This window comes from Phocoena phocoena, chromosome X (assembly GCF_963924675.1).
Source record: "Phocoena phocoena chromosome X, mPhoPho1.1, whole genome shotgun sequence".
Taxonomy (NCBI): Eukaryota; Metazoa; Chordata; class Mammalia; order Artiodactyla; family Phocoenidae; genus Phocoena; species Phocoena phocoena.
Genome location: NC_089240.1, coordinates 22,191,650 through 22,219,146, shown reverse-complemented (window position 1 = coordinate 22,219,146; position 27,497 = coordinate 22,191,650). Strand labels below are relative to the sequence as shown.

At 39.2% G+C, this 27,497-nt stretch overlaps 1 protein-coding gene across 1 annotated transcript in view; it reads right to left on the bottom strand.

Annotated features, from left to right (window-relative positions):
* The window catches only part of LOC136142017 (uncharacterized), a 30,772-nt gene extending 26,986 nt beyond the window's left edge, over positions 1 to 3,786 (bottom strand). Inside the window, exon 1 of the mRNA XM_065900128.1 lies at positions 2,738 to 3,786. Within this exon, the coding sequence (XP_065756200.1) occupies positions 2,738 to 3,786 (1,049 nt within the window). The remainder of the gene's footprint in view (positions 1 to 2,737) is intronic.
* Positions 3,787 to 27,497: the final 23,711 nt, after the last annotated feature.

Here is a 27,497-nt window from a genome sequence, read left to right as displayed (position 1 = left end):
GGAGGGATGGGACCTTCACTGTACACATGCAGAGAGTTGGAATGCTTTACTCAAGGGGAGGGCATATGACTCTGGACTGCCTGTATCACAGGAAACAGGGTGCAGCTCCAGAGGTCACAGTGAAGAGCTGGTCAGTGTATGAGGTTCTGATTTGGGCAGGAGGGCACACTGGGTAAGACCCAGAGGAAACATGCTGTAATTCAGGAAAGTGCTGGTACAGGACTGTGCCAGTATGTGAGCAGAGTCACCTGTCAAGGAACCCTGGGGCTAGTGACAGGGGGATCCTCAGCATATGAAACCCACAGACAATCCCCAAATTGTGCTTTATTCTCATATTCACCTTCCTTCATCAGGATCGCTTTTTGTACTTTGACTAGAATGTCTTGTTTTTTAATTGTATGTGATACATCTTGGAGTAGTGAGAATAATAGAGAATGAAAAGACAGAAGGTCTGCCTCAGTTTGGAGGAGTGGAAAAGTGTGGGCTCTAGAAAAATCTGGACCAGGGGTCTAGTCCCAGCTCTTTCAGTTATCAGCCATGTGAACTCGAGAAAATTACAAGTTCTTCATCTGCAAAGTATGTGTAATAAGCCCTATCTTGTAGGGCTGTTGGGATATATATAATGGATATGAAGCACTTGACAGAGTAAGGTCTTTAATGAATGGCAGTTATCATATGATTTTTTTTTTTTTTTTTTTTTTTTTTTTTTACCGCAGATGATACCACCCTCCCCTCTGGGAAGATTTATGTTATATTAATCCAAGAGATATCACAGAATATGCAGTTTCCACCAAGTGATCGCGTAAAGCTGCTTAGCAGGTAGAACAAAATAAATTCCCCCGCTTGAGGATGTTACTTAATTTGTATGTGGGGTTGTCCACCCCAGTTGGATGCAACTCAGAGGTCGTAGAATTTGTGTCAAGGACCAACGATGTCCCCCGTGGGTGCCTTTCCATCCAAATCACCTGTATTTTTATTCACTTCTTTACCACCTAATATGGAGCCCTCCCTTAGAGTTTGCAAAATTATACTCAAGATAACCTAATTAAAATGGCTTTTTTTTTTTCGCGGTATGTGGGCCTCTCACTGTTGTGGCCTCTCCCGTTGCGGAGCACAGGCTCCGGACGCGCAGGCTCAGCGGCCATGGCTCACGGGCCCAGCTGCTCTGCGGCACGTGGGATCCTCCCAGACCGGGGCACGAACCCGTGTCCCCTGCATCGGCAGGCGGACTCTCAACCACTGCGCCACCAGGGAAGCCCTAAAATGCCTTTTTAATGCCTGAGATATGGTTCTCAGCATTCCATCTCAAGGGAGTATCACCTTTATTTCTCATAAATTCCTGGAGATGCTGTGCATAAAACAACTAGATTGTGCTCTGTGTTCAGCTGCACTTGAACAAGAGCACAGGACACCTTCCATTTCTGCCCAAGGAGGAGCTTTTCCTCTGGTTTATTGATGATACTAAAGTAACTATTATGAACAGGTTTGCATTCCAGGATTTTGTCCTCCTACTCTGAGAAACACCGTTTGTATACCTGGCCTCTGCTCACCAGTCCCACAGCCTCATCTAGTCTACCACCCAGCTTAAATTAACAGGATATCCCACTGAGAGACTTGTATTTTCCCCAAACCCCAAACTTCTGTTACCCAGGGAATTTGTACCTTATTGTTTTCACCCTCCCCCTCCCATGTCTCCCAACCCCATCCCTGTCCCATTACCTCCTTACTCCTTCTTACTTGTCCTTTAGGTCTTAGAGGGTATTTCACCATCTTCTCTATATAATTACTGCTCCTTGACTGTACAGTTCTAAAGGCAGGGTGTTTTATATCCTAGTTTCACCATTTATAACACAATAATTTTCAAAGAGCAGATGCTCAATATTTGGAGAATGAATGAGCCAGTGAGTATGAGTTCTAGTTTATAAGTCTTTTATTTCTCCTACATTCTTTAATAAGCTAAGCAAATCTAGTTATGTATTTTTTATTTTTGCAGAATAACAGAGTAAAATGGATAAGATAAACCAAGAACTACACATTTTTTAAACTTTTTTTCTCCTGTATTTTTTTTTAACATCTTTATTGGAAGTCTCCTGTATTTTTTGATCCCAGTAATTTTACTGATAAAAATTTTTCACATTTCCAAAGAAATGCCTATTACCATGCCATGTTTTATTGTTCTAGTTCAATAAATGCGAAAGGTTTCCCAATTTGTGTTACAAAATAATAAAGCTCTTAATCTTAGCTCTATTAAGTTAAATCTAATAAATATGTAACTGAGGTCACTAATAAATTTAGATTCTAAAATTATTATACCTTCTATTAAAGAAACAACATTTAAAATATAACAAAAGGAAAGAAAGAGAGAAAGGAAGGGAGGGAGGGAAGGGGGAAAGAGAAGAAAAAAGAAAAGAAAAGGAAGAGAAAAAATTAAACTCTAAGTTTACCATATAGAATAGGAACACAAAGAGGATATTACACTGTGTTCCCTATAGACCCACCCTGGCCGTCCACAACTTAGAATGTTACTGCTCTTTTTCCACAAGGAAAACAATCTTCTCAGACTTCATCATTTGAACCATAACCTAAATAAAAAAGAAAAAAAGGTAAAATTCCAAGTTAGCAATACACAACAGGAACTCAGGGATATACCCTTCTCCAGTCCCACCCTGGCCCTCCACTATTAGAACACTGACACACCTTTTCAACCAAAAAGTGAAGAACCAGCCTTGAACTTCACGTAGCCTGGGAGAAGTTGCTGGCCATGGCCCTGGAGCGTGCACTGGCCATGGCAGCAGCACGAGCCCTGGCTGCCATTCTTGCTTGGGCTCTCTCTTCCTCGTCTCTCAAAGCTTCTTCATACCAGAATGGGAAGGCACTGGGCACTGTATCATGAATCTTGGCTAAAAACTCCAGGATTTTCATCTTGCTGGTTTCAGCATGGGCTCGTGGACCCCATAGGAACTCATAGCGCGGAGGATTGCTGTTGGCCACCTGGCGGTACTCCAGGTAATTTAGCTTCACCAGATCTTCAGTGATGACCTTCTTGGGATCCCCATAGATGAAGTGCTTCCTTTCAGCATGTACACCCATCATATTCAGCACATCCCAGATCTCCTCTTCAGGGGCACAGTTGCCGTTTATGAAGATCACACCCAGCACGATCATCAGGAGCCCGGTCTTGGGTGGGTTCTCTTCTTCATTCATCGTTCCATTGGAGGTGAGGTCTAGTTTGCTGACAAGGGCATAGCAGTGCCTGGTAGGATCCACTTCCTTCAGATCAAGACCAAAGGCCAGCTCCATGTGCTCAGAGGCTCTCTTGAGGATCTCATTGAAATGATACTTGTACTTTTTGATAACAAACTTCAGCATCTCTGACTTAGTAATTGGCTCTTTTTTTTGATACTTATGCAGCAGGAAATGCACCAACAAAGCCACCTTCATGTGTAAAGGATCTCTGCGTAAGTCCTCAGTGCCCTTGAAGGATTTTGAGCTTTCCTTCTTTTGGCCGTTGGTACCTTCATCTGAATTGGTGCATGAAGCAGCTGCACTAGCATTGGTGGTTCCCTGAGGTCCCTCAGGAGTGCTAGATGTCCCAGCAGCAGGCATATTCTGAGGCCTGTCCTCAAAGGGAGGATAGACAGAGGAAGGGGACTCTCCTGCTGCTGCTGCTGCCGCTGCCGCTGCTGCCGCCCCAGTGGCCTGAGCATCCTCCAGACTCTGGGTCTCAGCATGGGCCTGGCGGCGTCTCTCACGGGCACGGAGCTTACTCTTCTGACCTCGAGGCATGATGACTGGTCCGGGACTGCAGGCAGCTGTTTAATCTGCCAAGGTTGATGAGAGGTTACCGAAGAAGACAGAGGAAGAGATGGTGTGTATAGCCTCAATGGGGAGATTCTTCTACCTCGGTTCCAAGAAAAGCTGCCTCTGCTTTTCCCCTTAAGGGTACTGTTTTAGGAACCCACGAGACAGGGGCTGGCAGGACTCTGTGGACCTCCTCTGTTCTGCATGAGCTTGTCACCTCAGTTCTAACCCAGGATACTAAACTTGACTCCTGACCAGTCCTTTGACTCCTCCCTCTGCCGACTTGAGGCTACCCCTTCAGACCAAGGATTCCCATCCCACAAATTCTGCAGGCGGAAGTGGAGGGGGGGGTTGGGCATAACAGCCACTCTTGAGCCCCTCAGGATCGACAGTGGGGTTGGGGCATGTCGGTCCAGGGCGGGGCTCTCTGGGGCTGCTTCAATTCTGGGAGGAGTGTGTCCCTTCAGTTCTAACGAAGATTACTCACCGCGACACCTCTCCAATTCTGGGACTCCTCCGTCTGCTGATACGAGGCCACACCTCTCAGACTGCAGCCTCAGTCTCTATAGCTGGTGTGACAGAAGTTAGGGAGAGTGCTTCCGGCCACGCCCACCTGGGCTTCCCAGCGTTATAGCAGAGGTGGGGTTGTGGGGGCCTCCCTCTCTCTTTTGGGAGGCGGAGGAATCACGCAGAACTCACACCGGGGTCTTACCTGACTCCTGACGGGGCCCGGGACTTTCTCTGCTGAGATGAGTCAGCTGGCCTCAGACCAAGTTCTCATTTCCCTCAGAACCCCCAGTTAGAAGTAAGGGGGAACCTGAGCCTAGCAGTCGTGTCTGGGGTCTCCCAAGACTGACAGTAGGGGGGCTCTTTGTGGCTTCTTATTTTGGAGTGGGTTCTCCCCTCTGTCACCCTTCAGTGTCTTACCTTGATGCCTTGTAGGTGCTGGGCTACTTCTCTGCTGACACCGCACCAAACCTATCAGGTAAGGCATAAATCTGTAAATAATTTAAAGAGAATTGACATTGGTACAGTATTCTCCTCACCATGAATAAACATAATATGTTGCTGTATTTGAGACTTCTTTTATCTAAATCTATCAGTAATTTTTTTATATTTGCTTCCATAAAGGTCATGTGCATTTTTGTTAGTTCTCTTTTTAGGTATATTTTGGATATCGCTGCTGTTTTGAATGGTGTATTTTCCATTACATATTCTAATTAGTTATTTGTTTTGTGTGATAAGAGTCCTTCTTTTGGTATAGTGATCTTCTACACCAGCTTTCTTAAGTTCCTTATACATTTGAATATTTGGCAGCCAATTTCTTTGGAGTTTTTAATTAGAGGATCGTATTACCTCTTTTCATTATTCATGACTGTTATTTTGGTATTGCTGTGTATGGCTGTATACTGGCTATGCAATCCAGTCCAGGTTTGAACAGCAAAGTTGGTACCATACCTCCGTGTCCTCTTCTGGACTTTATTGGGAATGTTTCTAAGATTTCACACTTATATATGTTTGCTGTTGATTTAACAATATGGAAATTCCATTCTAATATAAGTTTTCTAAAAGTTATTACCATGAACAGGTGTTGAGTTTTTATCAATTTCTTTATTCCCACACACGTTCAAATGCTTTCTCTTCTCTGTCTGTTAACATAGTGAATTCCAATACTACTCTTTGTTAGCAAAACCATTCCAGAGGTGACACTGCAATTCTATTAGGAGATACATAATGTCTGTAGTTTCCTTTGTGGTGATGTTGTCAGTCATCGAGGATCATCACTGTCATCCATTAATCCATTACAATTGCTGAGTTGTAATTCTCCAATTCTATCATTCCTTCTCAAGATTATTAGCTGAAATATATCTCTAGGTAGAACCTTCTGTTATCCTCCCTTTTGTTTTCTTGAGGTGAGCCTTACAAGGCCCTATTTTACTGCCTAGAAAGATAGATAGCTAGATAGATAAAGAAAGCTAAATCTCTCTTTGTCTAATCAATATCAGAACAGTCTTTAGCCCAAAATTGTTTCATATTTTTTATAATTTTAAATAACAAAAGAATCTTGCTTGAGAACAAAGCCAGTTAATTGGTTGAATAATTCATCTTTCATTAATTACTATTAATGAGCAGCATTGGAATAATCAATGTTCAGGCCCTAGAATTTATCACATGACATATTATTTGTGCCTACAGATAGTTATAATTTTGGAAGATGTAGAAAATTGTCCTAGGATTTATTCAAAGCCAACTTTCTTTGAAGGGATATAGTTTCTCTGTTCTTTCTATATAGCTACCCAGTCGTTATGCTAGTTGAGTTTTACTTTTTTCTTTATAAATTCCAATGTGGATATGGCAAGTAGTGTAAGTGTTATTACTATCTTAGTTTAGGCATATGTAGACATAAAAACAAATTGTGGCACTCTGTCCTCTGGGTTCACAAATTTATTCAATATAGGGCTGTCGTAATGGACTTCATTTAAGGACTCCATTAATGTGGTCAATGCAAAAATATCTGATTTGTTTGCATAAATATGCTAATATGTTGCCTCAGTTTATTAAAATAATTTTTCCAACTTCTCATTTCACTTGTTAGTAAATTAAATGTTTAGATTTTTGAATGAATATTTAGTTCTTGAGTAGGAAACATTGTTGGTTGTTTCTAAGTTAATAAGCCTGGAAATATAGAATGTTATAGAGCAATGACACTCAAACTGTGGGTAAGGAGTCTTAGGTTATAAACTAACTGTACAACTATTTTAGAGTTCTTTATCTGTTACAACCTCCTTCTCCCCCTGTGCTTCCACCCATCCTGCTTCCCCATGAATGGTATAATAATGCCTTCTCAAGCAGAAGTCATTTAGAGTGATTCAGCCCCTAATAATAACTTGAGCCTTTCAATGGCTGAAGACTTTGTTCCCCTTTGCTTTCTGTTTCAGTTCGACTTGAACAAATTGTCCACACTTAAATCTGCTGTGTCCGGTACCATTTCAACCCTTTCAGTGGCCCCACTGCCAATGAAGGACTGAATTTCTGAAGGCTTCCTCATCCCCATACCTCATTCTCTAAAACATCAGCTCCAGCCTGGATAATGATATTAAGGAGGAACAAGACATGTTAGTAATCAGGGCCATTTTAGAAGAATGGATGCGCTGTCTTCAATGAGCCCAATACCTGTGACACCATGCTTAGACTGACATAGCCAGGAGTCACTTTGTCAGCTTAAGAGAACTCTGCTTTTGAATACATAACTTCGCTCCTTGCCAGGCAACCAAAATAACTGAGTAGAGAGTTTATTTAAGAAATAGAAAATGTTAATATGGCCTAGTAAATGGAAGATAAGGAAGTGTCCAAGGGTACATGTTACTGAGTCAGGGCCAGGAGGACTAAGGTGAGGTGAGTGATAAAATAAATAAATTTTCTTTATTTTAAATAATGAAATAAATAACTGCAAATAAATACAAAGTTTTAAATAAAGACAGGATCTGACCCTGCACTTGTATGATGCTGAGAGTGAGTGCCTCACTTGTTTAACCCTATTTTTAGCCAGTGGATGGTGTTTTTATTTAAAAGTGTGATATTTTCTTATCATGGATTTTGGCATTTATTTTGACTTTTTAAAATATTGAATTGAGACATAATTTATCTTGATTACTGAGATTTTTTTGATTTCCCCCCCCCCACTTAACCTTAAATTTTGAACTCAAGGTGAAGGCCTGACTTGTCTCACCCTAGCCCTAGTCCTGGTAGGTCTTTAGTGTTCAATACTGATCCTGGCCTCACACTTTTAAGAGCATCATTACTTAATGCCTTGTTTTAAATTTTAGGCATCATTTCACTGTCTGCTTTTGTGATCTTGAGCAGTAAAATTACCCTATATGAGACTCTATTAAAAAAAAAAAACGTTTAGAGTAGATAATAAAGATATTCTTTATACTGAGTTGTTGGGATGATTAAATAAAAGTATATATGAGAAAATACTTTGTAAACTTTACAAATTATTAGTTGTTTAGAAATATTTATTGGGTTGAAACTTTGAGAAAGTCCTAAAAGTCAGTCTTGATCCATCCTTTGAGATACCCAGTGGATTAATTTTCCATTGCTGCATAGCAATTTATCAGAGACTCAGTGGCTTAAGATAACACCCACTTATTATCTCCCAGTTCTGTTGGTCAGTAGTCTAGATGCAGTTCATTTGTGTTCTCTGCTCAGGTCCTCACTCTCAAGGTGTCTTATTGGCTGAGCTGTGTTCTTATCAGGAGGCTCTGGGCAAGGATCCACTTCAAGGATTCAGGTTGTTGGCAGAATGAAGTTCCTTATGATTGTGGAACTGAGGTCTCCATTTCCTTGCTTGCTGTCAGACAGGGGCCATTCTTAGCTCCTAGAAGTTGATTGCATTCCTTGGCGCGTGGCCCTCTCCATTTTCAAAGCCCACAGTGAAGAATCTCCTTCATGTAGAATCCCCAGAACTTTGAATCCATTTCACCAGGAAGACAGAGTCTTGCCCCTTTTAAGGGCTCACTTGATTAGGTCAGGTCCACCAAGGATAATCTCCCTTTCTTAAAGTCAACTGTGCCATGTAACATAACCTAATCACGGAAGCAATATTCCATCATATTCACAGCTCCCTCCTACACTCAACGGGAGGGGATTAAACAGGAGTGTGAGCCATATGGGGTAAGCTTAAAATTCTGCCCGTCACACCTAGAAAAAAATAAATGATTGCAGAATTTCTGACCACAATGGTAGCTGGAACTCCCAAGTTGCATATACTATACTAAATTTAGAATGAAGGGTTTTAAAGTCTCTAATGCTATGGGTTGTGTTTTTGCTTTTTTTTTTTGAACACTTGTGCCTGATGGCCATTAGCAAATACCAAATACTGGGGTATTTGGAACATTTAAAATCTGATCAGTTAAGAGGTTTTGGTTTTTTGTTCATTTGTTTTCTTATTATTTTCACTCTTAGTGGAATGTTAGAACTAACCTTCTCAGTATATATCAATGTATGTGCACTCATGGGGCAGGCAAGAAGGCATGGGAAGACAAGTTATCAGCTACTACAAGATAAGTGAGAAGTACCCTAAGAAAGAAGTGGTTGTGACTGGAAAACTTTAATTAGCCTAGTATCCTAGACTGTTTTAAATCTAAAGTGTGACTGAATTATGGAATGGAGCACATGGGTTTCCCCACCCCATTCTCTAAAACATCTGTTATTGAGCCACAGAGATATGAGGGGAAATGGTAAGGAGGGAGGACAAATATTTTAAAGTAAAAATAATAATAACTACTTATTTGTTGAGGACCCATTATGTTCAAGGAAGTGTGCTGTGTCCATTATAGTACTTCACCTGTGGTGTAGGTTTTATTTATTGGATTATACAGGCAAAGGAACTGAGGCTTTTAAGATTAAGAAGCTTTCATTCATCCATTTAGTTTTTATTTACTAAACAAGGAACTTGACCACAGTCATGAAGATACCAAAGGCTTAGACTAAACAAGAGATAGAGAAAAGGGGTGTCAGAAGAAGTTTTTTTTTTTTTCCTGGTCAGAAGTGGCAAAGATTCCTTGACAGTAGATAAGCAACTTTATTTAGTTTTATGTATTGCATTCAACCCTGTTCATCACTTTTTGTCTTACCCTTTTCTTTGTTTTTTCTTTGTAATATTACTCATAATTTTGATAAGCAAAATGATGGTTAAAAACTGGTTTCAACTATAAACTAGTATTAAAGTCATTATAAGGAAAAAATTAACATGGTATTTATTATAAGGACATTGTTCACTATAGAATCATCTTAAGCATTCAGTTGAAAAGACCTTTAAGGAAATACGCTCTTAGTTTAGCTCCTTTATTTAAGAGAAACTATGTTGTTTTTAAATTTATTTATTTATTTATTTGTTGGTTTATTTCTTTTTGGCTGTGTTGGGTCTTTGTTGCTGCACGTGGGTTTTCTCTAGTTGCAGCAAGCGGGGGTACTCTTCATTGTGGTGCACAGGCTTCTCATTGCAGTGGCTTCTCTTGTTGTGGAGCACAAGCTCTAGGAGAGTGGGCTTCAGTAGTTGTGGCGCACGGGCTTCAGTAGTTGTGGCTGGCGGGCTCTAGAGTGCAGGCTCAGTAGTTGTGGCGCATGGGCTTAGTTGCTCCACGACATCTGGGATCTTCCTGGACCAGGGCTCGAACCCGTGTCCCCTGCATTGGCAGGTGGATTCTTAACCATTGTGCCACCAGGGAAGCCCTATGTTGTTTTTAATCTGGTGGACAATTAGATGTCGGTTTTTACTCAAGTCAAAAGTAGAATCTCAAAGTCAGATTTATGTATTCTTAGAGCAAGTGAACATGTTCTTTTTTTTTTTTTTTTTTTGCTGCATTGGGTTTTTGTTGCTGCATGTGGGCTTTCTCTAGTCGCTGTGAGCAGGGGCTACTCTGCGTTGCAGTGAGCAGGCTTCTCATTGCAGTGGCTTCTCTTGTTGCGGAGCACAGGCTCGAGGCGTGCGGGTTTCAGTAGTTGTGCCATGTGGGCCCTAGAGCGCGCGGGCTTCAGTAGTTGTGGCATGCAGGCCCTAGAGCATGCAGGCTTTAGTAGTTGCAGTGCATGGGCTCAGTAGTTGCGGCACACGGGCTCAGTAGTTGTGGCTCGCGGGCTCTAGAGCACAGGCTCAGTAGTTGTGGCACACGGGCTTAGTTGCTCCGCGGCATGTAGGATCCTCCCAGATCAGGGATGGAACCCGTGTTGTGTCCCCTGCATTGGCAGGTGGATTCTTAACCAAGCAGGTGAACATGTTCTGATTCTATGCACTTTGAATACCAAGTTGACTTCATATATTTTGTTCCCACTTTAATATTTTTCTGAATGTAAAACATTATCACCCTTAGTGCAGCAGTAAGTTATTGATAAGTAATTCAACTATGCACTGTGCTGGGCGCTGAGGAGAAAATGGTGAGCAAATGTGAGCAGAGCCTGCCTTCCTGGAACTTATCGTCTAGTGGGAATGACAGATGTAAATCCAATAGACACGTATATACATTTATTACAAACTGTTAAACGTTACAAAGGAAAAGGACAGAGAGATAAAATAGTGGGATACTATCTGATTCAATAAGTTTGGGAAGGCTGTCCTCAAGAATTAGTATCTTAACCTAGAAAAAAGGATGAATGTGAGTTAGGTTAACAAGGGTGGGGTGAGGTTTGGAAACTGTTCCTTAGGGGAACCGCCTGTACAAAGGTCTGATTGCATAATAAAGTTGGCGCGCTAGAAGAACACCACTCAGTGGACTGGAAGGAAGACCACTTTAGCTTGAGTGTGAAAGTCAATGGGTAGAGTATAGTAAAAGAGTTTGGGTTTCTTCTTAGATGCAAAATAAAAGAACTAAAAGTTTTAAAGCAGGCGAATGACCTGCTCAGATATGCATTTTGTAAAGAACACTGTGGCTTCAGTGTAAATAAAAAGGGAAGCAAAGCAAAACAAACAAAAAACACATAGGAAAAAGAATTCCAGATACTTGGACAGTATTCCAGGATTGTGACGTCAGAGATGGAGAAATTTGCACAGATTAGAAAGCTGTGTATAGGTCGAATTTGCAAGACTCATGTGCTAGTTTGCACATGGATGGTGTAGGAGAACATAGTGTCAAAAATGCCTGCTTAGGGCTTCCCTGGTGGCGCAGTGGTTGAGAGTCCGCCTGCCGATGCAGGGGGCACGGGTTCGTGCTCCGGTCCAGGAAGATCCTACATGCCGCGGAGCGGCTGGGCCCGTGAGCCATGGCCGCTGAGCCTGCGCGTCTGGAGCCTGTGCTCCGCAACGGGAGAGGCCACAGCAGGGAGAGGCCCGCGTACTGCAAAAAAAAAATAAGAAGAAGAAAGAAAAAAATAAAAGCCTGCTTATATCCGTGGCCTGTGCAACTGCATTCACAGTTGCATCACCTACTGAGATTGGGAATTCTGCAAGCGTACAATTTACCAAGAGTAGGATTGATAAGAATGGATGTAATTTGGAGGTATGGTTGTGAGTTCAATTTAAAGAGGGTTGTGTTTGAAGCACTTTTAATAAATATGCAAGTGAAGATATCAGGTAAGCAGAAATATATATGAAGCTGAATATTAGAGGAGAAGCCTGGGCTTAAGATGCACATCTGAAGTCATGAGCAGGTATTTGAAAATGGAAGCAATGAACATGAATGAGATTGGCAAGGAAGAGTGTACAGGGTGAAATAAAAAATATGAAGGCAACCCAGCATTTTAAAAATGGGCAGCGAAGCATACTTATTGTAGGAGAATTAGAATATATAGAAAACAATTTAATCACCCATAATTCTGTTGCATATATATAAAAATTATCAGTGTTTTGGTGCCAGAGCTTGCTATTCCTATGAATATCCAATAAACCTTTTTACTTTTAATCAGTAGAGATAGCAATTTCTTATTCAATGTCGATGAATTAATCCACTCATCATATTGTTGAACTATAAGCATAATAAAGAAATAAATACATTCTATAAAGAGTTAAACCCATATACTCAGTAACTCTTGTTATGACATCTAGAAAATTTGGTGAACTTCAGTTCTATACTGTATTTGCTTCAGAAAAACTCATTATCACCATTTGAAAACTAGCACAAAGCATATGTTCTATTGATGGCAGCATTGTGTTGCTATGTGAAGGACAACTCATTAAATGTACATTATGATGGCAAAGTAGAAAAACTCATTATTGGCTTTTCCTAGACTGAGTCATTTGTGTCCTATTAAAATGAATATTAACTGTTTTTTTTCTTATTTGATTTCAATTTAAACAGCTTTTTAAAATGTCAGTGTCTACAAGCATAATACATTTTTTAATGCAACTAAAATTCATTTAAAAGAAAAGAAAATGATTGTGTGCATTGTACTTATATGTAAATGTGAAACTGATGGCAAAGCATACTGTGATTAATATGTGATATTTGGTATTTACATTAGAGAGGTCCTTTTCTATTTTCAGTGGTACATAGTTTATGGGGTCTGTTGCAATCATTATGTATAATGTAAGACACCAGCTGACCCTTAGGATGAGTATGATATTTAAAAATTTATTTTTTCAGAATGAATCAGTAAGCTTTGAAGTAATTAACTTCTTCATGGCTTAGAGTCATGCTTTTCCAAAACTTAAGAAACTTTCCAGAATTATTAAATTTCAGGTTCCATTGCATCTACATTTAATGTTGTGATGAATATTGAGATGTGTACATTTATTGTCATTCGAAGGAAGTTGTTTATAAAGGATATTGGGCTTTTAAATAAAAATAAGTATTTCCTATTAAACTTTAGGGTTTTTTTTTCTTTTTCTTTTTCTTTTTTTTTGCGGTATGCGGGCCTCTCACCGTTGTGGCCTCTCCCGTTGCGGAGCACAGGCTCCGGACGCGCAGGCTCGGTGGCCATGGCTCACGGGCCCAGTTGCACCGCGGCATGTGGGATCTTCCCGGACCGGGGCACGAACCCGTGTCCCCTGCATCGGCAGGCGGACTCTCAACCACTGCGCCACCAGGGAAGCCCTAAACTTTAGTTTTAATCTAGGTCTTTAAACATGAGTTTTATCTTAGCAACTGGATAGTTTTTTTAAACTCAGTTTTCATGGCTTGACATTTTTAAATGTGTAGAGGATTTCACTAAACAATAAGAAATCTCTGATATATTCATGGCAGTGAAGTGTAGGATATATAGATAATAAAATATATACAGAGAAGTATATAATACAGAGCTAATATATGAAAAAATAAAAAATGGTTTTAACCAACTCTTCCCTTTTATACTTCTACTATGCCAAACCATTTACTATTTGAATGAAACTAGTTTTTGTTTCATTTTCCTAGTTCTTGGACTGATGACTGGATAAATAGCCCAAAGACAAACACCAAGAAAGAAAGGTCATGTAGCAGTGACCAAGCCATAGCTGAATTAGACACATCAAGTTCAAACAAAAACATCATGGAGAAATATAAAATAGAACAAAACCAAATAAAACAAAACACCATACATATTTTATGAAACACAACCCTGGTGCAAGCATATCAATCATAATAGCAATCTGTTCTTTGACAAGATCTATTTTGGACCATTTGCACCATTGTGTAGCAATAAACTCACAATCGAGCGTATCCATAATAGCAGTGTTACAATAGAAATTTAGAAAAAAGTTTTTCCATTTAAAATTTTTACTTGGCTTTTGTAAAGAGGAAATGCTATTTTTTTAGTGGAAGACTCTGTACAAGAGATATATTATTGAAATAGTGAAAGGCAGGTTTTTAGTAAGGAGAAAATTTGATATTGCTGAAAACTGCCTCTAAATAAAGAAGAAAAAAATGACATATTACCTTAGTGTTTTCAGACACAGCATTTGATCATCTCAATGCTGAAAGGTGTGGGTATATATTATTGTTTTTCCCATCTCATGGATGAGAAAGGAAACTGAGGCACAGTTAAGCTAAGTGATTTATTTGAATTGTGTAGAACATACATTTCACAGAGCATAGTGGTAAAAATTTGAATATTTTACCATTCTCTCCTCCTATTCCCAGGAACCAATTGCTCTAAATTAGAAAGATATCTTTTCTGGGAGAATTTTCTTTTTGGTGACACTTTGTTTAAAATGCTGTAAAAAAAAATAAAATGCTGTAAAAAAAAAAAAAGAAAGTAATAAAAAAGAGGTAGAGAAATGTAGTAAACAGTAATAATAGTAAAACTTCTAGTAATAGCCAAGTCAACAGTAAAGAATATAGTAACCAACTCAAGACACCATGAGATGACGGTGATGAGGAGAATGTATCAGAAAGATACTAGATGAATCTTCTTTCCTGTGCTTATTGAACTGTTGACCACTCCTTGTGTACAACTGGTTAGGGGTCTAAATGATGCTTGCATGTGCCTGGTAACTTAGACATTAAAAAATATTTGGTGAATGTGGGCTTCCCTGGTGGTGCAGTGGTTGAGAGTCCGCCTGCCGATGCAGGGGACACAGGTTCGTGCCCCGGTCTGGGAAGATCCCACATGCCGCGGAGCGGCTGGGCCTGTGAGCCATGGCCGCTGAGCCTGTGCGTCCGGAGCCTGTGCTCCGCAACGGGAGAGGCCACAACAGTGAGAGGCCCATGTACCGCAAAAAAAAAAAAAAAAAAAAAAAACTTTTGGTGAATGTCATGATGAACATTGTTGATGGTATAAAATAATTGAAGTTTATGTGTATTTCAACATATATAACAATATATTGATAGTGTGATAATTGAAATTTACATGTATTTTAATATGAATGCTTAGTAGTTTTGCATAAATAATTTTTTTAGGGAATGTTATTTTCAAGTAATTTCATGTTGCTTAAAGTCTCAGTTTCACAATTCTAGCAATGAATCTAATGTATTCAATACCTTGCCTGAGTAGATATGGAACCAGATTTTGCCCTGGAAGAGCTATACTTCTGTAGTTCTTTAAATAGTTTGTTGAGTCAGTTAGCTATTGTCACAGTTGTGTTGTATTTTTTAAAAGCCCAAATTCAATGCATATAGCAAGTATTTATTTCTCCCTCATGCTTCTGCAAGTTGGCTGATATTTTGTGATCTTGGCTGAGTTTGTTTGGGCTTGGATCCAAGCTGAAGCTAGGATCCAAGTAGGCTACATGCATCTGTCATCCTCTTTGCTCCAGGGGCTACTTGTAGCCTCTTCTTCTCATAGCAATGATGCAATATGCATGCATGAGAACAAGTTCTAGGCCACAATCATATAAGCACATTTCAAGTCTCAATTTGTCATGTCCACTAATATCCTATTGGCAAAAGCAAGTCATATGGCCAAACCCAACATCAGTGTATCATGGATGTATACTCTTCTCATCCAGGTCGGGGCAGAGAAGGTGGGGAGTGAATATTTACTCAACAGTAGTCTAATCTACCATCCATACCTTAATCAAAATGCAATCTGCCTTTGAGTTTTTATTGTGGATCCCCAGAACGCAAACTATTTTCTACTTCTTGTTACACAAAGAAAATAGTACAGTAGCTAAAAGTGTTTTAAGGTCAGCAGATCTTTAAGACTTTATTTGTGCATAAGTAATGCAAAAACTTGAGTGTATGTTACACCACAGACCTATGTAATCAAAGCTCTCTCACATATATACAGGGACTTTGCTTATTATCCGTTTTTTTGAAATTCTTTGTCAACATTTGTAAAAGGTGGGGAGGACTCTCTAGATGCTTGGACTTTCATATTAATGTTTAGAAACAAGAAGGCATAAAATGTAATCCACTGCCTCAGTGTGATATTCAAAATTATTGTATTGTTAATTAGAAATTTGTCAGGGAGATGCAAAAATAAAATTCAAACTGCAGACTTGTTGACTGCTTAATAAAGACTTGGGATTTTTGAATAAGCTAAAGATTGGCAATTTTCTTACTAGGGCTATCATTACTTAGAAGCAAACATCTGGTAATCCCAGTTCTATGATGGAGACTGAGTTATCGTGATGTTTTCTGTGAGGACACAATGAAATTTGATTTACTTCTTTATATTTTGAAAGCCACTGGAAACCATGAGGCTTCCCTCACTATCATGGCCTTTATTGGGTTGCTTAACTTGACCACTTGCTTATATTTTATCTTTTTAAGTTTCAAAATATGAAGGTTTCTGAAAATCACCTGATGTTTTATATCAAAATGTTTCTACAGAAAGGATTACTCTTATTCATTAACCAAAGGAATTCTGAAACCACATACAGAAAACAAAAAAAGAGAGAGAGAGAGAGAGAGAGAATTCCATCATTCCTGAAGCTCATCATACTGTTATTATACTTAACTTTATTTGTGAAAAGAGAAAAAAGAGCTGCTGTTTTTTGTCATGAAGATTGCCTTTGGCTGTTGAATCACTTTATTCTGCATAATGAAAATGATTTTTCTGACAGTAAAGGTACTACTTCTGGCTGAGTGAGTACATGGAGAACTGAGTGGGCCACGAGAGACACCTCTGGGTTGATACTTAGGGAGAAAGTGTCTACATGTCCCTGGTCCTCCTCCTCTGAACAGTTAAGGAGGAGCTTTCAAGTAACATCCTTTGGAACATCTGTCTCAGGAATCACGAAACTTCTTGATCTTTCTCTCTTCGTGATAAAAATACATAAAATAATATAGTAATAAATAATGAAGTAATATATCATTAATATAGGTATAAATCTGCCCTCAGTAGTTATTTGTTGAGTGGTTGAATGACATTTTGTCTATGAATACTTTATACATGTATCTGTTTACTCATAAGCACATATAAACATATGAAACATTTCTGATCAAAATTATATGAATTCACAGTTAACAGTATGTTGAAGTGAGAACCAGCTAAGTAATTTGCTAGTGAAAAATGAAAATGTAGGGCTTCCCTGGTGGTGCAGTGGTTAAGAATCCACCTGCCAATGCAAGGAACATGGGTTAGAGCCCCGGTCCGGGAAGATCCCACATGCCACGGAGCAACTAAGCCTGTGCACCACAACTACTGAGCCTGCGCTCTAGAGCCCACAAGCCACAACTACTGAGCCCGCGTGCCACAACTACTGAAGCCCACATGCCTAGAGCCCATGCTTTGCAACAAGAGAAGCCACCGCAATGGGAAGCCTGCCGGCACCGCAACAAAGAGTAGCCTCTGCTCGCCGCAAGTAGAGAAAGCCTGCGTGCAGCAACGAAGACCCAACGCAGCCAAAAATAATAAATTAAATAAATAAATTTTAAAAAAAATGAAAATATAGAGCCGCTTGTTCAAAAATTACTGAGGGGACTTCCCTGGTGGCGCAGTGGTTAAGAATCCGCCTGCCAATGCAGGGGACACGGGTTCGAGCCCTGGTCCGGGAAGATCCCACATGCCGCGGGGCAACTGGGCCCGTGAGCCACAACTACTGAGCCTGCGCGTCTGGAGCCTGCACTCCACAACGAGAGGCCGCGACAGTGAGAGGCCCGCACACCGCGATGAAGAGTGGGCCCTGCTCGCCACAACTAGCGAAAGCCCTCGCATAGAAACGAAGACCCAACACAGCCAAAAATAAATAAATAAATAAATTTAAAAAAAAAAAAAAAAAAAATTACTGAGGGTTTCTAGATGGTGACAACAGAGCATTGAAGCCAGCATGGGGACTTCTAAGCGTGGGCCCCTTTTTGACTTCAAAGGTAGCATGTCCGTGAACTTGTTCTGATTGAAGTATGTGCTATGTATAGAATGCCCTTTCTTTCATATGACAAAAATAATATATCATTGTCTTTGGGAAGCTTAGCAGTATTAATCTCTTTTAGCCTATGTATTTGCATATATATGTAATAGATACGAATACATACATATATATTATGTCATATATAATATTTCAACATGGAGAGACTACTTTATATAATTATATTACTATTATTTATTTGAGTTATGTAGTCAAAGCTTTTGATAGGAGGTCTATAGTATCCTGTCCTATATTTTTCCTCTCAGGATCTTATCCGATTCCTATGTTGAAGCGGGGTGAAGATCAGCATTCCCCACAACTTTCAGGTTCAAACTTAAATTCTGAGTATGTGGCTTACGCTTTCCTTTTCTCTTTTTCTTTGGTTTTTAAAAAAATTTATTTATTTATTTGGCTGCGTTGGGTCTTTGTTGCTGTGCGCGGGCTTTTCTCTAGTTGCTGCAAGTGGGCGTTACTCTTCGTTGCGGTGCACGGGCTTCTCATTGCTGCGGCTTCTCTTTCTGCGGAGCACAGGCTCTAGGTGTGCGGGCTTCAATAGTTATGGCACACGGGCTCAGTAGTTGTGGCTTGCGGGCTCTAGAGCACAGGCTCAGTAGTTGTGGCGTATGGGCTTAGTTGCTCCACGGCATGTGGGATCTTCCCAGACCAGGGATCGAACCCGTGTCCCCTGCATTAGCAGGCAGATTCTTAACCACTGTGCTACCAGGGAAGTCCCAAGTGTGTGGCTTATCCTTCATTCTCTGAGATTTCCTCCCATTTAAGAGGCTTCTGACATTTGAAGGCCAGAGTGTTTCAGTTATTGGACATGTCTCAGAAGAGCATCACAGTTTTCTTCTACTCTTTCAATTCCCTTTCTGAATAGAAAGGATTCTAGGTAGAAGTATGCTAGAAAGCCATTCCCCATCAATCATCTAATAATAACAACAACAAACATTTTTAAGCACCTGATACATGCCAGTCTCTTTATATTTGTTTCTAGTTCTCGTTACTATCCAAGGTAATATAGCATTACCCCGATTTCATAGATTTTGAAAACAATGCTCAGATGGGCTTTTATTATACTGCATTACTTAATTCAGAAGAGATAGAACCACGATGCAACTCTAGATATGTTCAATATAAATTCCCACATTGCCCTATACTTCCTTATACCACATTGCCAGAAGATGTGCTTAAGGTCAGCAAAGCTACTCTGGGGACAGGAGGAAGGCCAGTCTGGGACTCTGAATATCCAACATAGAGGTACAGTGTTCAATTTGTTTCCACAGTTGACCACCATCACTTCTTTCCCTTTTTGTATGCATACCATCAAGAGATGGAGTCAACTTACTCTTCTCCTGAGTCTGAGCTGGCTTTGTGATTTACTTTGACCAGTAGGATATGGCAGATATGACACTGTGAGTTCCAGGCCTAACTTTGAAGAGGCATCTGCTGCTTTCTCTTTACAGGGAGGCAGCCTCCATGAAGTAAAGAAGCTTAGATCAGAAAACTGATATATGAGACATCATATGAGGTTAGAGAGGACCAGCCATGTAAGTGAGGCCTTCTTGTATCTCCCAGACTTGCTCAACCACCTGTCAAATGCAGCTGAGAGAGTGACTTCAGCCATTGTTATATGTAACAGAAGAACTGCCCAGCCAAGCCCTGCCTGAATTCCTGACCTAGAAAATTTTAAGAAATGATACTTGGCTGTTTTTTAAGCAACTAACTGGTTTGTTTTATAGCAATAGACACTGAAACATAGGGAAACTTGGGGGCTATCATGTTTTAGCATAGGTGGCAATTTCAACAGCTACAAAGCCCTGGCTGACTATCTTGAATAGAGGTATGCTTGGGCAAAAATGTGTTCTAAGATTCCATGGGAGTTCTACTATAATTGCTTAGGTCTCCTTTGGGAGAAAGTCTATCTGCAGAAGTTTTGATGTCACTTAATTTTGTATCAGAGCAGCCCATGAATACCGTTAATTGCTGGAGGAATGAAATACATAAGGAAGAATACCCTGCTTGCCTTAGGGTTAAATCCATCAATGCTGTTTCCTTTCCAAGATGTCAAAGTCATTACGTCTCTGTATTCTGTTCTCTTTGTCGTGGTTTCTGCTCTCATGAGAAAAAAAAAATGATTTAAGATAATTTATATTAAAAAATGAACTTTCCATGGAGGATACAGCTGAAATTCAGCCCTGTTCATGACTTTTTCAAATTCCTACGTTTACTTGGGTGTCAGTCCTCTTTGATCATATTTTGCATCTACAACAGAACACTTGGGGATAAGTACTTGATAACTTTAATATGGCCTCAAACTTTGACATAAAAGGCACAATAAAATCATCTTGAAAAAGTTTTCAATATTAATTTCATTTGGTGGGGAATTATGTGATGAAGGCAGGCACATTTGATCAAGATTTAACCATTTTCAGTAGAATGCAATCCATTTTTTCTGTTGCATAAAGTTGAGAACCTCATTCAGAAGATATAATTAGAAGCCTCAGCTTTCTAAGTCATGATTATAAGGAAACTAACTGCTAAGTAAAAGCTTGCTACATACATGGAAAGTGTATAAGAGGAGTTTTAAAGAGCCATTCCTGTTATATATTTTATTTGATAACTAAAATTTTCACTAGTATCTTATAGGAAAAAAAAAACTTCTTTGAAAGCGAGAGTATTTTTTTTCTGCAGTACATCATATTTTGTTATCCAAAAATAGTTGCCCCTTCACTTAAATAGGTATTATTTGACATTAATAACAGCAGTACCTTGGTTTTCTCACTTAATACAGTTGTCCCCTGGTAACCACAAGGGACTGGTTCTTGGACCCCCATGGATACCAAAATTCTCAGATGCTTAAGTTCCTGATATAAAATGGCATAGTGTTTGCATATAACCTACGCATATCCTCCTGTAAACTTTAAATCATCTCTAGACTACTTATAATGTCTAATACAATGTAAATGCTATGTACATATTTGCTGGTGTGCCTTAAGTTTTGCTTTTTGGAGCTTTCTGGAATTAAAAAAAAATATTTTTGACTTGAGGTTGGTTGAATCCATAGATACAGAACCTGCAGACACGGAGGGCTGACTGTATCTTTATGCGTGGTAAAGCATAATGAGTGGTTTGAAGCTTATGTCTTATAAGGGCTGACTGTATCTTTATGCGTGGTAAAGCATAATGAGTGGTTTGAAGCTTATAATAAGCTTATTTGGTTTTCCAATTACCAAAGTTTTTCTCTGGCTTTAAATGCTTCCACAACAGTCACACAGTCAGTAGGATCATAATAATTTTAATTAATGTTCCTAACAGTTCTGTCCAAATGAGCCATATTAATTATGTCACACAGAACAAGACCAGAAAAAAATTACAGCGTAATGCTCTCCGGAAAAATAAGCAACAACACGAACAACAAGACAAGACTCAGCAACTTCAGTGAAACCATTACAACCTCCTTTGGCCCCTGGGTTATAATAGCAATAGCACCCCTTTCACCTAGTGCGTCAAAGAGCAACAGCTCTATTTGCTGTTTAAGGCCTTAAATATCCCTACTCCTATGAAATGTCCTTCTGGCCAGCATAATCTCACAGCTCCAGATATGCCTGCCTCCTCATCCTGGCTGTGCAGCATGCTTACTCCCACCTCTGTGCCTGTTGTCAGATTGTTTCTTCTCAGAGGCATACTGCCTCTCTACTAAGTCATGTCAGTTTATTTGTTGGTTTCAGATCAAACCTTACATTCCTTATAGCCTTCCCTACCCACTGCGCCTTGTACTGAAGTCTAGTTCTAGTTCATTTACTTATCCATCAAGTCATCAAATACATATTGAGCCCTCCAAGCTGCCAGGCATTCTGCTTAGTGCTGAAGGTGTAGAAATGGAATACACTCTTCCATTTCTCAGGTTGCAAATAATCTCTCTGTGGGGATACGTAAAGAGAAAGAAGAATGCTTGGGGAGAGTGATTTGATGGAGATATTTACAGAGAGCTAAAGTGGTACATTTTAGAAATACCTAACTCATGAGGTGAGAAGGGGGGCAGATGTAACTCTAGGGAGACTGTCATTGTGAGCATTGAAAAATAAGCCAAGCATAGAAGGTAGGTGAGGTCATTTTGGGAAGAGGGAACAACTTGAGCAAAAATGGTATTTCCTGCATGCCTATATCTGGCTGTATTTTAATTCAGGGATTTAATATTTTTCCCTTCACCAGGTATAAATAACCTTCCTATCCTAATCTTTTTGCCTTATTTTTTGAATCTGCTCTTTCCTCTTTTATCGTCCAAACCATGTAAGAGTTAAATATAAGTAGGATGTAGTTCGGTAATCAAAAGTGAAAATAAATAAGGAATAACCAGGTAACAAAAAAGAGAGAAAACCCACAAAATAGGATTTACAGACATGAAACTACATGTATTGTGATAAATGTAATTGGACTAAAGTCTTCTAGATGGATAAAAAAGCAAAACTAAGAATATTTTTAGTTTAATGAGACAAACTGAAAGAAGGTAGTATAATTAAGGAAATGTTTTAAGTTAAATAGTTCCAATTCAGTTGATCCCTTTTTTAGATAAACCCTGAAATCCAGTAATGGGTTCAGAGGAGCCTGAATATAATCCGTGTTTCACTAAATATTTTTGAGTTCTTAGCATGTGATAGGCACTACACCAGACACTGGTGATTGTTTTAGTTATTATTGCTGCATAACAAATGACCACAAAGTAGCAGCTTAAAACAACCCCTATTTATTATCTCATAGTTTCCATGGATCAGGAGTTTGGACACAGATTAGCTGGATCCTCGGCTCAGGGTTTCACAGAGCTCCAGTCAAGGCTTTTTTCCCGTCTGGAACCTCTGGAGTCCTCTTCTAAGCCCTTGTGATTGTGGGTAGAATTCAGTTTATTGTGGTGTGGGACTGAGGACCCCATTTTCTGGCTGGCTATTAGTTGTAGCCTGTAGTTATCTCCTAGAGGCTACCTTCACAGGTCCTCTCACCAGCCCTTTCACAACATGGAAGCTTACTTCTGCAAGGCCAGCAGGAAAATTCATCATTCCAGTCTATAAAGACAGAATCTTATATAATGTAGCTGTATCGCAAGAGTGCCTATTCCTTCACCTTTGCCATATACTATTGCCTAGCTTCAAGTCATAAGTTCCCCTCACACTTAAGAAGAAGGCATTGTACAAGGGCAAGACCCGCTGAGGGTAACCTTAGAGTGTGTCTGCTACAGGGTGCAAGGCAAATCCAGATTTTGGGGGCCTAATACTTATTAAATTTGGGAGCCCTCTTGAAGAAAATAAAAATAGTGTAAATTTATGAATATAGGTCAAGCAAGTACCTCTGAAGCTTACACTTCACTGGTGTCACTTGTGTCACGGTCACTTAGCCTACACTTGAGATACAGTAACTTTATAGATCTTATATTCCAAAGAGAGCCACACAAATTAAACAAGTAAACAAATAGAATATATTGAAAAATTATAATACGGGGAAAAGCAAATGCTGGGAGAATAATGGGGGTGCGTGTGTGTATGGCAACACTGAATCAGAGAAAGCCTCTCTCTGTAAGTATCTGCCGTTTAAGTCAAGACCTGAGGACAAGAAAGAGTAGGGCAAACACCTTCCAGGCACAGGAAAAAGCGTATGTAAACTTCCTGAAGCTGGAAGGGGCATGCGGTATTCAAGAAACAGAATAACCATTGTGTTTTCCATTGTGTTTAAAAAGAGAAAAAATCAGTTCTTGAAGCTTTCTAGATAAGAGGTATGAGAACTTGTCTTTCTGTTCATTATTTACAGTTTGTTATCAAGAACTTGGAGGCAACAGAATTGCTTTGGTGCTCTACTGAAAAGGAATTTTCAGAAGTTCCAGTGCTTGGGTGACTCAGAAAATTTGCCATGGTAAAAGAACTTTGCAATTGAATGTTTATCTATTATGCTTTTTTCCAAATCTAAGTTTATGTTCTTTTGTCAGTTTCTTTTGGTGGAGCACCATAAGACTTGTCAAAAGTGAAAACGACAGATATTTATTAGAGCACATTTGAACGTATATGGCCATGCTAACAACGTTTTAATGAACTGGAGATTATGTTTCTCACTTACAGGATCACTAAGGCAGATACAGAGGTGAACACACAGACACAGCTCCTATAATGTAATGACACTGGTCTTGATCCCACAACTACTTGAGATCTATGGAATCCTTAGTGTTCACACTGTGGTTGATTAATTACTCTTCTCTTGCTTTGACTCCTCACTCTGAGAAGGCAACATACTGCATAATTTGAGGCTCTCCTCTTACAAGGAATCAAAGTTTTAGCATTTCAGAGCCAGAAAGTACTTGTGGGACCCTTGAGGTGGCAGGACGTTAATGGGGAGGGTATGGCCTTTGGAACCAAGAAACTTGGGTTTAAGTCCAGGCTGGGAAACTCACCAGTAGTATGTTAGTCAAGTCAATCACATTCACAGAGTAAGAATCTCAATTTTATCATCTGTAAAATAACAATATCAATACCTATTATAGGAAATACACTTTTTAAAAAGTAAAAACATTGGTTCTTTATGTATGTATTTTGTTTGTATGTACATGTACACCTATGCATACGCTTAAGTGTGCTTGTGTCTTTGTCCTTATAAAGCAGGCGAGGATTGTTCTGAAATTTGGAGGAAGATGTTTAAGTCTGCAAGGAGACTTGCTGGAAGCATTGGATATCAAATTGCAGGTGGAACAAATCATGTGGCCACATAATACTAGTCCAGCTTTTATTATGGAATAAATAGCTTTCCCTGTGCAGCCTCTTTAGTGTGCTTTGTGTGCAGAACCTGACTTTGGCAGTTCCCACCTGCTCACAATTACCCCACTGGGTTTAAGAAGTGAGCACAGAGGACTCCAGTGCATCTCCAGGGGAAAAGAGGACAAAATGGGAGGGTGTCTCTACAGTGTCTGGCTCATTCTGTGCTTTCAACACTGATTAATGTGTACAATTTTCTTTTAATTCACTGGTGATAAATCTTTGATTTTACACTCCTACTCTGAGTATATTCTGGAGGGAATTTTCGCTTAGCCAAAACAACACAACTTACAGAGTTGTTTTGAGGGTCAAACTAGATACTGTTACTTAATAGTCTTAAAAACACAAAATAGAGTTCAAGAAATTGCTAATGTACTGACTTACAATCTGTTCTAACTCCTGTGTTTTAATTTGCCTTTTTTCTTCATTGTTTTATTTTTACAGGTAATAAATGTTAATTCTAAGTTTTTAAAAAAAAAGAGAAGAAAATATGGAGTAGCAAAAATTTCTTTCTAATTAAAAATCACCACCTAGAGAAAAACACCATTTTTCACGGCATTTGTGTACTGGGTTTTTCAACAAATAAAATACTATACATATTAGTCGGAAAAGTTGTATGTAGGTAAAATAGTTTTAGACCATGACTTGTAATGGTGCATAGTACTCCATTATAGGGGTGTAACATAATTCCCTTACCCATTCCCCCTTTATTGACTATTTACATTGTTTCCATTTTTTTTTACAATTTTAAGCAATGCTATAAGAACCTTTGTGCCTATGTCTATATATATGTAATCACACATATACATATATTATGAAATAATTTAAATATAGCTTGACAGTTACATCCAAGAAGTTGTCAGTGATTACAAAATGCCTATTTCCCAACATTCAAGTCAACATTGGCTATTCTTTTTTTAATCATTGGAAATTTGATCAGCTGAAAATTATATTTTATGATTGTTTTAAGTGTAAGGCTGTATTTGTTTTTGATAGTTATTGAACACTGATATTATTCCTATTAAACTGTAAATCTCCTGTAAGTTTCCAATAAATTTTTCGTTTCAGATATTTTGCTCTATTCCCAATACATAGCAATATACCGGGCAGAGAGTAGCACTCAATAAATATTTATATTTGTTTTCAAAAATTCTTAAGTCATTTTTTTTCTATTGGAGAATTTATAGTTTTTCGTTATCAAGAGATATTAATATATTAACATAAGTATAATGTATATCATGTTTTCATATAATTAATATATTAACCCTTTATTATATGTATGATTATATATGTATGTGTGTATACACCTACTAAAATATGTACCTTCTGTACCTGCTATATACCTCCTGTACTATAAAATACATAGTGTTTTTTCATTTGGCACCTCCCTTCTAACACATATTAGGTTCTTGCCAAAATTTTTAATTTGTTATTCAAAACTTTTCAAAAATATGTCTTTTATTATAATGCTTTAAAAAGTTTTTTCAGACCCCAAATTTTATAAATATGTGTCTATGTTTTAGTCTAGTAGTTTGTATAAGTTAACTTTTTATATTAAAAGAAATCCATCTGGTACTCTTCTAAGATGTGTGGAGGGTTTTGAGTTAAAGAGAAACTTATCTTTTGTCTTTTTACTTCCCACAGCAAGAGCACACTGCCCCTTGGCCCTGAAGAGCATGCAGACCATTAGCAGCAATGAAGCTAGCTTGTTTTCACCAAAGGTAAGAAAAAACCTGCTGGAATTCACTATATGCCCTGGTGCAACAATACTCACCAGCAACCTGGTCTCCTTGTTCTAATTTGACTTCTTGTGACAGTCCGGCAATGAAGGACCATACTGTTGATGGTTAGTTTTTGCCTGTTTGATGTTATTTTTTGCCTGTTGGCTTTCTTCTTCTTTGCTGTTATTTCATCTAAAGACTCAGCACTGCTCATTAACATCACTTATGTTTCTGTTGCCCTCTAGTGGAAAAATAACCCCACCTACTGCCCAAACCTAGTGAGCAAGTCGTATCACCCCTCTGAATGCACCATGGCAAGAGTGTCACTTCACATATAAACTAGAAAACTGAGCTCTGTCAAGCCCTTTCAGAGTGTCTGTGGTTAAGATTATGGCCCTGTATGCCTCGTTATCAGTAGATATGGCCACCTTTGGTCTGGCTTCTGTTCCCAGAGATAGAGTAGAGCCCAAGGGTGGTAATAGCAGATATTACAAGGGGACATCCAGGGAAAGCCAAAACACTGAGCCAGATAAGAGACAATATTTGCTTGACATTGGTCTCATGCATTGTACTGCATTGTACTGTGCCCTTGCTATTAAAAAGAAAGGTTATATACTGTTTGAATCCATTTATTAGCATTTATGAAATGACAGAATCATAGAGATAGAAAACATACTAGTGGTTGTTAGAGGTTAGGTACTAGGGACTATGCTACTATAAAGGAGTAACCTGAGGGAGTTCTTTTTTTTTTTTCAAAAGAGTAGATGACCTCCAACAGAAGTTATGGGGGTAGGGCCCCTCCTGACAGAGCTGTGGCATGGCTGTGGCTGCCACAGAGAGCCAAGGCCTGAGCAGCACCCTGCTGAGTCATGGGGGTGATGTTGCTTTCCCAGCAGGTCTGGAGGGCAGAGCATTGAGTCAAAGAGGATTGTTCTCAAGCCTTAACGTCTCATGGAGTTTGCCTTGCTAAGTTTTACACTT